This window comes from Anabrus simplex, chromosome 10 (assembly GCF_040414725.1).
Source record: "Anabrus simplex isolate iqAnaSimp1 chromosome 10, ASM4041472v1, whole genome shotgun sequence".
Taxonomy (NCBI): Eukaryota; Metazoa; Arthropoda; class Insecta; order Orthoptera; family Tettigoniidae; genus Anabrus; species Anabrus simplex.
The window spans coordinates 50,635,229-50,647,428 of record NC_090274.1 but is presented as its reverse complement, the minus strand read 5'-3'; the positions used below and the strand labels follow the sequence as shown (position 1 = coordinate 50,647,428).

General features: G+C 38.4%; 1 protein-coding gene across 1 annotated transcript in view; it reads right to left on the bottom strand.

The window, feature by feature from the left end:
• LOC136881799 (zinc finger protein 710-like) overlaps nt 1–12,200 on the bottom strand; it is a 36,975-nt gene that overhangs the window by 11,048 nt on the left and 13,727 nt on the right. The window contains exons 3-4 of the mRNA XM_068229327.1: nt 10,993–11,051; nt 4,832–5,080 (exon numbers count right to left, since the gene is read on the bottom strand). Of these exons, the coding sequence (XP_068085428.1) occupies nt 4,832–5,080; nt 10,993–11,051 (308 nt within the window). The remainder of the gene's footprint in view (nt 1–4,831; nt 5,081–10,992; nt 11,052–12,200) is intronic.

Here is a 12,200-nt window from a genome sequence, read left to right as displayed (position 1 = left end):
TATTTAATGTAACATAATTCACAATGCTGGTATCCATGCACAATAGGCACCAGCCTAAGAGTAGAAAATTTTGTACTTAAAAATGTCTGACGAATCTCCACCTTTCAGGTAAAAAGTCATAAAGAGGAAGGAGTGTATCAGAGTTCTGGAAATGGAATTTGGAAATACACCAAGTGGCAAAAGTCCCAAAAACCCTTATGAATGTGCTCGGGGTGATGTCCAGCTCTATAACCTAACTATATGCAGGAAAACTTCTTCAACATCTGTTATATTTGCGACTGTCAGGGCCCACAAGTTCAGGCATACTGTCAGATGGATTTTACAGAAGTTACAGGTGTCAAGGTCCACTCTTAGTGGCATTGTTGTGAAGTGGATATATCAGAGAAGCACTGAACTTTATCATCACTCCTGCAGACTTATCAAATAAACTAATAGGGCTGCCAAACACACAAATATAACATTGAACCAGTCATTAATAAACCTTGTCTAATATTGCTGACAACTTTCCTTGTAGGTCAGAGACACAATGATTTCCTCACTTGGGCTTTGACTATTAGTTCTCATCAATGACACAATGAAAAAAACATTTTTATGAAAATATTTTAGACAATAACATGCTTCCCACACTGTGACAACAGTTTGAAATAAGATTATTTCTGTATCATCACGTTAATGCTCCAATCCTCAGAGCAAGAACCACAGTATCACAGTTTGAAGAAAATTAGGTGGATTTGCTAACTGGACTGTTCAAAGCCCTGACCTGAATCCAAATGAACATCTTTGGGATGACTGTGCCATTTGCACATTCTATTAGTAGTAAGAACTCTTCACGATGCTTCATGATAAAAGAAATTCCACATTTAGTAAATCAGAATTTTGTGGAAACAAGGCCATGAACAATGAACACTGTAACAGTATCATGAGCAGTCCTACTAATATAGATGGCTGGTGTCTACGGAATAAACATCAAGGGATTCCCAGCAACTTTTGGCCAAATAATGTATATTATGGCATGTGGTTATATGTAGCACCTGAAGGCCCATTCAAAGATTTTATTATCTAGAGTTTTGAAAAATTAAATGTGCATGAGAATTTTATCTGGAGGAAATGGACATGATGATGATGATGATGATGATGATGATGTGAATACACATTTAACTTTAGAGGCCATACCTTCAAGCAGGTAGCAGGTCAGGACCTCCATCAGAGGCAGCCCTACCAAGGGAGTGGTACCCCTGCCTATGAGAGTCACAGAACACACTGATCCAGTGTGTAACATCTGTTAAGAGTCCCATCTCAGAGCTACGAGTGAAGAACAAAAGGGGATATATGAAGGAGAAGGTGGTGGGATGGTAGTAGGGGCAGCAATAGACAGAGGGTAAAACACAAGTAAAATCTAAAGAGGCTAATGGATGCAGACGGACGAGTCTCATTAGGGCCAATGATGGTCCCTTGGTGGAGGTAAAACCACAGTTCATCTACCATTGTCTGCACTGAGAAAATCCTGACAGTAGTTATACAATGCCCTTGGGTGTAGTGAATCCATCATAATAATTGCCTATAAAATGATTAAGAGTGACTGGAGACCGCAGAAACAGTCAGGACATTCTCAAAAGTAAAGTACAGTTCCTGGATTTCTCATCTTGGGGGAACAGTGAAAAATGAGCAAGCAGCAACAAAGATTGCAACCATAAAGGTTCTGACGCTGAATGGCAAGACAGAAGGAGAAAACTGTGATAATGGAGTAGGTATTATTGTGACAGATAACCTGGTAGAGTACACAGAGACAGTAAATAACAGAAACATGATAAACAGACTTGGCTTGGAGAGTTGAATGCAAATTTTTATCCAAGTATATGAACCCCAGATAGGTCATGTCAAAGAGAGTCAGAGGAATTCTTGGAGGAACTATCGAGGTGCATCGAAGATAAAGAAACAGTGGTAATATGAGACATGAATGTTTGCACAGGAACAGCCAGGCAAGTAAAGAAGATGCAATTGGTCCTTGAATTATGAAAATTAAAATGCAGAAGAGCTACTACTGTATTTTTTGTGAGAGGAATGGATTAATAGTAGGCACAAAATGGCTCAGAAAGAAGAAAAATAAAAATAACTAGATGTGTAAGGGAACAAATGAAAACAACAAATATTGATGTGAATTTAGCTGAGAGAGCGAAAAGCAAACAAAAAGATATGACAGCTATGCCAAGGTATGCTCAAAATTGTAGTAGCTAAATTAAGACTTGGTAGATAGTGAAATTAAAAGAGGACTGCTCCTATTGGAATCAAAATCCATGAAGGATTACTGCTGCTCCAGCCAAACCCAAAGCATTTTCCAACCCGAAATATTTACATAAGTTACTGGCACTTTACAGGGACAAACATAACAATAGAATGCATAGGCTCATGCTTAAATTGAAAACTTGTTGTAAGGGCTTCATAAACAAAACATAAAATGTATGATATCAAGTGGTAGTGAAAAAATATACTTCAGCAGCACTGGCAATTCGAGAGCATTGAAGCAGTATGGAACAACGATATGGCGGATGCATAACACTTCTCTTCAAATATTTGACCAGATCAATAAACAAGTGAAATTAGCAGAAGATACTTGTGGTGAAGTATCAAAGAAAAAGGAGACACCCTGATAAAATAACAAAGTAATGGATGCAGTGGAAGAGAAACAAGTGCGGAGTAGCTTGATTGGAGGCAGAAATATGGACAGTATGTAAAGGTATTACAAAGCAAATGACTTCACATAAACGTTGTGAGAAGGTGTCAAAAGAAGAAAGAAAATGTTGTATGGATTGGTTAAAAGCAAATATACAGGAAAGAAAATTGTATTGCATAGAAATAAGACATCCCCATTACACGACTCAAAATATACACTCATGCTCAGAAATTAATGATAATGCTGATACATGGTGAGACAACGCTATAGTGGTCAGTTTGTGTTTTTAAATCACCTGGGGGTATGACCATGCGTTGCATTTGACCTGCGGTCGTCGCATGGTGGCGCTGGCAGCAGTCCAAATATGCAGAGGTGTGTTAGTGCATGTCAGAGTATGGTGCAGCGAGTAAGTGTGCAGATGTTTTCAGACATGCTAATGGTGACTGTGTGGTGAAAATGGCTCAACGAACACATACTGATGACGTTATAAGGGGTAGAATAATAGGGCAACTGGAAGCTGGTCAAACACAGCAGGTCGTAGCACGGGCCCTCCGTGTTCCACAAGGTGTGATCTCAAGATTATGGCAACGATTCCAGCAGACAGAAAACGTGTCCAGGCGCTACAGTATGGGACATCCGCAGTGTACAACACCACAAGAAGACCGATACCTCACTATCAGTGCCCGCAGACGGCCACGGAGTACTTCAGGTAGCCTTACTCAGGACCTTGCCACAGCTACTGGAACATTTGTCTCCAGACGACTAAACAGACATGGTTTATTCACCCCGAGACCTGCAAGGAGCATTCCACTGACCCCTGTTCACAGGAGAGCCCGTAAAGCCTGGTGTCAAGAACACAGTACATGTCATTGGAACAGTGGTCGCAGGTTATGTTCACGGACGGGTCCAGGTATAGTCTGAACAGTGATTCTCACCGAGTTCTCACCTGGCGTGAACCAGGAACCAGATACCAACCCCGTAATATCCTTGAAAGGGACCTGTACGGAGGTAGTGGTTTGATGGTGTGGGGTGGGATTACGATTGGTGCACGTACACCCCTGCATGTCTTGGACAGAGGAACTTAACAGGTCAGGTGTATCGGGACGTCATTTTGCACCAGTATGTCCGCCTTTTCAGGGGTGCAGCGGGTCCCACCTTCCTCCTGATGGATGAGAATGCACGGCCTCACCGAGCTGCCATCATGGAGTACCGTGAAACAGAAGATATCCAGCGAATGAAGTGGCCTGCCTGTTCTCCAGACCTAAACCCTATCGAGCACATCTGGGATGCTCTCGGTTGACGTATCGCTGCACATCTTCAAATCCCTAGGACACTTCAGGAGCTCCAACAGGCACTGATGCAAGAATGGGAGGCTATACCCCAGCAGCTGCTCAACCACCTGATCCAGAGTATGTCAACCCATTGTGCGACCTGTGTACGTGTGCATGGTGATCATTTTGCCGTATTGTTGTTGGGATACATGTGCAGGAAACAGTGGAATTTGTAGCACATGTGTTTTGGGATGGTTTTCTCAACTTATCATCAATACGATGGACTTAAAACTATGTTTCGTTTGTGTTCACTATGTGCCTATGCTATTAGTGCCACAGTGGCACTACAATATGCAATTATCCTTAATTTATGAGCACGAGTGTATTTTTGGACAGAGCATCAGTACGCTATGTACCAGAAGAAAATGGTGAACTATGAAGATGGACACCTTTGTGCCTAGCCAATTTTGAGGGCCTAGAAAATGTTTTACCACATGTAGAACATTTGTGGGACTTCTCTCCTGTATGAACGCACTTCTTGTGATCTTGCAGGCTGGAATGTCTTGCAAACTCCTTGCAACAAAGATTACACCGAAAGGGTTTCTTTCCACCATGGGCCATAAGATGAATCTTTAGACCGGGTTTATCTCTGAAAGTCCTTTCACATAGCGAACAAGAATAAGGTTTATCGTCTGAGTGTGTGATTTGATGATTCCTTAGCTGAAAAGAAAATCTAAAGGATTTTTCACAAGTAGAACACGGGAATTGTTTGTCTTGACTGTGTACCTTTTCATGTTTTTTAAGATCTCCGGAACATTTATACGATTTTCCACAAATTAAACAAGGGAAAAGCCTGTTATCTGAGTGTACAAGCTCATGGCTTATCAACTTTGACTTATGTCTAAAAGTCATTCCACAAGTGGAACATCTTAAAGGCGTGGTCTCTGGGTGAGTTAGCATGTGATTATCGAGAAGACCACGCAGAGTAAACTTGCAATTGCATATTCCACATTGGTAGAGCCTAATTTCTATGTGAGTTTCCAAATGGAGCTGCAACTTACTTCTTCTACCAAATGTTTTACCACACATATCACATGAATGAACCGATCTTCCAGTCAAACCCGAAGCATTATTCAACCTGAAATATAATCATAACTTATTAACACTTCACAAGGACAAACATAAGGAAAGTCTGCATGCATTCATGCTAAACTTGCAAATTGGCTGTAAGGGCTTGATAAATGAAAAATAAAATTTATGGAAACAAGTGGTAGTGGAAAAATATAGTGCAGCAGGATGGGCGAGTCGAGACCACTCAAGCAGTGTGGAACAGCCATAGGGGGGACGCATTATTCTGCTCTTCGAATATCACATATCAATAAACAGGAACTACTTACACGAATCAAAATTGTCTTATTAAACTTTGCTTTGTTTACAAATCAATCGTATTATTCAAATTCATTCTTCACATCTAAATGATCATTCATCTTGTTTACAAAATATAGTGTATAAAAGTTTGTTGAAAAGGGCTGGACCATGTTTTTATTACTGGGTTCTTATTTGCTGTGGTGTATTTGACATAATACACTGGAGACAATCGGATGGCCATATTATCAATTGTTGAGTTTTTTGCAAGTGGCTTTACGTCGCGCCAACACAAATAGTTCTTATGGAAACAATGGGACAGGAAAGGCCTAGAAGTTTGAAGGAAGCAGCCGTGGCCTTAATTAAGGTGTGGTGTGGTGTGAAAATGGGAAACCACAGAAAACCATCTTCAGGGCTGCCGACAGTGGGGTTCAAACCTACTATCTCCCGAATACTGGATACTGGCCGCAATTAAGCGACTGCAGCTATCGAGCTCAGTAACTGTTGAATTTACGGTTTTGTAAAACAGTTTACATTAAATGTGAGCATTCTATAGAACAATATCTGCCTGTCAGAATGTAGCCAAATTCCTCACATGGTACCATGCAGGGATAAGTGTCTGTTGCAATGAGATGTAGAAATCTGAAGAAATGTATCTGAACTCATTCTATATTTGTAATGTAAATTTTGTAAGAGGGATTAAAAGTCTGGCATGAATATTAAAATCCTGGGCACATGACTGCATTATGTAATTGAATACTGGTGTAGTGAAATATTAGGTTCTTATAATTTTGCTCATCCTGCAAATCTGGTGGGTGATTTCTTCTTTACAATTTGCTTTATCTTGATTTACTAGTTACATTTCTGTATTGATAGTTGATGTATGCATAGACAAGAAAGGGTTCCACCTTATCAATACAGTTTTTATTGTAGGAATTAGCATACAGGACTTGTTTTCTCTTTAAATAGTCATCATCAGCTGAACATGAATACCTTTACATATGTGTCAAGCATTAATTGGTATTGCCCTTTCTAAAGGGAGATCCTTTCCTGTATTGATAAGGTAGAAACCTTGCTTTTCTATACATAATTTGTTTTATGTTGTATAGAGAGAGATATGTTTTGTGCCGATGATGGACGATGGTTAAGGAAACGGCCAGGAGTGGTAAAGAAGCAGCATGGCATTAATTTAGGTACAGCCCAGCATTTGCCTGGTGAAAATAGGAAAATACAGAGAACCACCTCCAGGATTGCAGGCAGTGGGCTCTTATCCCACTATTTACCGAATGCAAGATCACAGTTGCACAGCCAACCTGCTCGATCAGGTGTATGATTTTTTTTTAAATTTACAATTCGCTGTATGTCGCACTGACATAGGTAGGTCTTATGGCAATGATGAGATAGGAAAGGTCTAGGAGTGGGAAGGAAGCAGCCACAACCTTCATTATTTGCCTGGTGTGAAAATGGGAAACCACCAAAAACCACCTTCAGGGCTACCGACAGTGGGGTTCAAACCCATATCTCCCGGATACAAGCTCACAGCAGTGTGCCCCTCATCACACAACAAACTCAGTCGATTCTGGTGGATGAAAGTTAGATCATGATCAATAATTTATCCAAGGTTACCTTTTCCAATAATGCTCTTAATATATCCTCTCCTGAATTCAGCAAATGTCCATGAGCATAACTGTAACAAGTAAATATTATGGCTACATACTTGAGACTGTTGAAGAAGTAATGTGTTAGATATCATCCGGAAAAACTAAGCTTTGTTAAAGAGGAAGCCATTTGTTTCAGTAAGGACTCAGTTAATATGACTTAGGTTTTACAATATGCAAAAACATAAAATATGACACTTATAACACTATGACAAACCAGAAACAAAAACTAAGCAGGATTGCACTGACACCAATCAATACACAACTACTATTATTTGACTAAAAATATGCTTTTATACCACTTATTTGGCCATATATGAGTTAACGATAAGGCATAGTAAAATGCATTTTTATACGGCCAACAATACGTCTTCATGTTCAAAAGAAGCCACAACTGTGCTTAATTTAACTTACATTTGTAAAAGGAGCCCATGACAAAAATATAACACATCTTAGGTCCATACGAAGTCGAGACAAGGGTGTTGATGCATAGCACATTAATAGAGGATACAGTAAAACCAGTGACTTTATGCCAAGTGCTAAGCAGAGGTGAAGTAACCTGACCCCATAAGGAAATATCTGTTATCCAGAAGATGTCTTGTGTGGTGTGATTCTATTCATTATTTTCTTGGGATATCTCTGTTTGGGAATTCTTTTACTACTACCAGATATCTTTACTTATTTAAGTGTGATATTAAATTTGAATTTAAATGTGACCAATCACTTATATAATTTGCATTATATCATGAGCTATTTATAGGTATGTACATTTAGTTTTGCAATCTCATGTGTTATATTACAAGACAAACAAATGCCACAGACACCAACTGCCTGCACTTGTAATTTGTAGTGAGAGCTAGCCAGCATATCTAATTCAGAACAACAAAATGATACTGCTGACGTTAAACACTACATAAGATTCCTTCGTAAGGAAAGCAGAATCTCTGGCCACATAAATTGAGCAGTCCAAACAGAAATTTTTGCTTACTGTTGGCATTATCTTGCAACTAAGCTAAAAAATTAAAAAAGTCTGGTATAATTATAATACCCCAAATATTGATGTAAGAAGACTTAATTTCTAAGTATGTAGAAGGAAGGTTCAAATTCACTGTAGTTTTAGCTTCATAAAAATATAAAAATGTCCAAACACACAAATTGTTTTCCACTTAAATAAGCACAGTGAAACCACAATGCCTACTGGGCAACGTGCTAGTGCCAAGGGAAAAATTTAAATGAGAAATGGTGAATGGGTTAACTGTTGCTGATTTGTCTTCTAATGCATATTTGAACCTGAGACATGGAAATATAAATCATATAAATATATGTTACCTACTGAGCGCAAATTGGATTCCGCTAAAGTCTTTTTGATGAGATTTAATTTTCCACAGATGAAAATTCATCTCACAGCAATTCCAAATCAACAAACAGGTCTTAGAGGAAGATGAACAACAAGTGTTAGGAGACTGTAGCTAAGAATGATATAACAATACAAGTCCTGGGAACTGCATTCAAACAGAAGTGTGAAGAGCAGTGGGAATGGACAAATTACATGTAGGAATTATAAAATCAGTAAGGGCTGCTGGTCTACAATGGCTGTATTGGCTATTTGGACATATTTGGAAAGAAAAATCTGCGCCACATGGCTAGAGAAAAAAATTAAATCCCATATTCAAAAAAAATTGACACCTAAGTATATAATGATTAGAAGCAAGGCTTTTCAGATATTTTCTCTACAACATGAGCATTTCATCTTGGGCAAGACACCAGACTCATCAGAGTGGGATGAGTCAGGCCATACTCACAATGCTGGGGTGTATGCTGTTGAATTTATCAGAAGCCCATTAGGAAATCATCTTTCAGAATGTACTGGATAGATGATCCAATTTTCTCCATGCCAATTTTGTCAAGCACTATTTCACAAAACTGCTTCAAAAGTGTTCTCTCATTTCTCCACTTTAGACACACCAACTTATACAAGTACAGCATTGACAGATTATAATTTACAAACACATTTATGGAGCTTTATACCCCATAACAGAAAAGTCATTCAGATGATGTAGTATACTTTGTGAACTTCTGATAATATTCAATTTAAAACTGAGAGAATTCCACATTTCAATAAAAAGAATTATAGCCTGGGGAAAACAGAAAAAATACAGAATATTAGTGAGGATGCTTTGTGAATCTAACACAGGGTGTATCTGTGAGCACATGACATGTGATGTGAATTTACACAGCTCAGTTTTCAGCTGCTTAAAAATAATCTTGGCCAGGGTACACCGTATATATGGACAAGTGTTTAAACAGTTTTCAGATGTAGTTTGTTACTAAAGAAACTTTTATGGGAAAAGAACACTGCCATATGTGGAACAATACTGTTTTGATGGAAAATGTGTTATGTCCACTCATCACCCAGGAAAGTGTGACATTAGCTCCCCCCCACTCCCTCAAACTATGTACAAAAAATGTGTTTTCCATATCTTGTTTAGTTTAAAACATACTGTGAAAAGGATTTGATGTTGATTGCGGTGCCACTTACAGCTGTAATAACTGGACCAGCTATTTAAATACCCGGCTCAAATAGTGGACATGAATGTGTTAAAAGTATACACAATACACTCAGAACGAGGAGATAATGAGTGCTGTTCAAAGAGGTGACTTTGTTTCATACTTTGGACTGCATCATTTAATAATACAGAAATTAGTATCTACAGATATATTCACCAAAACCCCAAAGACCTAATAAAATTAACTTAATTAATAACAAGCCCATTTGGAAATGTAATTCAATACTTCGTGCAATTATAACTATGGTCACTACCATCCATTATGCAGAAATGGTTGAAATGAACCAATCATGAATAATTTTGTTTTTGAACCATGCTTTTCAACTCCTTGAGGGTATCTTTATTTTACTTTATTGTGGAAATTTAAAGAGAATATGCTCTTTTCTCTCCTCATGTAACCTATACAGTGGATCCTTGGCTAGTGCCCTTTTTGGTGGCAAAATAGACAGATATGAACTTGGTGCTGAAGAAATGGATGGTGCTGAGATGTTGGGGAGGAGAGACTATACTGGTTTGTTGGATTCACATCTTTCCTGTAACAAGTTCCTAAATACTGTCTGCATACTTTACCATTACACTCATGAAGGGATAGTTACAAGTACTAGTCTGCAGTGTCAACACCATGCATGTGTTGAATATTGTCAGTCACTGTCTCTGGTTTCATTTTTTTTTTCATCCTGATTGGTTCATTTCAACATTCCTGAAGTCAGTGCGCAGACACTGATCATTTCAGGATCTGCAATCAGTTACTAGTTCTCAGAGCACCTTTAAAACTTAAAAGAATGTACAGAATCAGAAGGGGAGGACTGTGGAAGCCATGTTTCAGTACTGAGTTACCTCTGAAAAGGAATGAAAACGATCGGTAGTCTATTTCTTCAGGTCATAAGTAATCTGTAGGCCCTTATCGGTAGAACTCCATGCCTTCATTAACTAATCATGACAAATACCAATTTACTAATGAATTCAATGCATGAAGCTATATGCATTAACAACTTTCGGTGGTCGGTTCACAAATGGCAAATGGAAGAGGATTAGTTACAAAGACAATAAAGGCTCATTGGTGGTAGATAAGGAAAGCAGAAAGAGACCAAGACAATGATGATTAGACTCAGTTTGTAATCATTTTATGACAAAAGGTGTGGAACTATAAACTCCCAATTAGCTAGTTGAAAACAGAGGAATGTAGATGAGCTAAATGAATTCACAGAGACTTGCAGACTGAAAGCTGAAACACATGATCTATACTGATGTATGTATATATATTGTGTCATACATATTCTCAAAGAATATATTGAGTTATTCTTGCTACTGCTCTTGAATGGCAGTAATCAAAATATTTCTAGTCCAAAGCTGTCTTACTCTAAACTTTAGACCATTAGCTTCTTTGACTAGTTACGTGTTTTCCCTTTCTGTAATTAACTTCACTATCTATATTACATGAATATATGTTGAATACTTACGTACTAGATGAACCTCCGCTGTTATCAAACTCTTCATCGTAGGCAACTTTTATCTCATCCTAAGGAAAATAAAGAATATGTTTAATCAATTAGAACTCAAATTTAATAGGACATGAGGGAATAGCTTGGAAGGGGAAAAAATTAGAGGCCAAGGAACCAGGAAAGTACAGAAAATTGAGAGAAGGGGCATGGAATGGTATTTAGCCCTCCGAGAAGAAATGACTTATATGCAGTGCTTGTTGGACACTGGTATTACAGGGAAGTTAGGGTCCAAAAGAAGGAAAAGCTGCTTCAAAATTCATTTCTGCAGTGGTATCAACCAAGGAGAATGGAACAAATGGTAAACAACAGTACATTGAGTTTTGTCTGCACACTGCAGTGGCAAGAAACCTTTGAAGATTTGATAAAAATATATGTAGGGAATCATAGTCACATACCTTGAGATTTCACTTATACAGTGAACACAAAACAGGAGTATACAGCAAGCTCAAGCAATTTGTGCACAGCATGCTCATGGGGTTGACAGTACTTCCAGTGCTTCCATACTCAGGTATCATAGGATCTCTTTTTTTTTAAAGATATATTTCAACAGCAAACACTTTTTGCTCAAAGATTTGCTTAACCACAACAGATAGTTGAAACAGAAATCTAATGGTCCCACCGAGTGAGTTGACCATGTGGTTATGGACTCGCAGCTTGCATTCGAGAGATAGTCGGTTAGAACCCTACTGCCAGCAGACCTGAAGATGGTTTCCCATGGTTTCCCATTTTCACACCAGTTAAATGCTGGGGATATACCTTAATTAAGGCCATGGCTGCTTCCTTTGCACTCCTAGCCATTTCCTGTCCCATCGTCACCGTAAGACCAATCTTTGTCAGTGCGACACAAAGCCAATTGTAAATCTAACGGTCCTCCTCACGAGATCATTTCAACAAGATGGAATTAGAAAACAGCCACATCATCATAAAAAACAGGAAAGAAATGAAATGCAGGCAATAATTTTCCCTTTTACGTACCTTAAAGTCACAATTTTTTTGTGCAGTCCTAGCACATTCAAAGGGAATATTATTTATTTATTTGCCTTTTGAACGTACACTGGCAGTAGGCCTAATAGAGTACCTTCTTAACACAACAGTACTTATAATGCATACATGTAAGTAAAGATAATACATAATAATAATGCTGAAGATAATAAAGACAAGGAAGA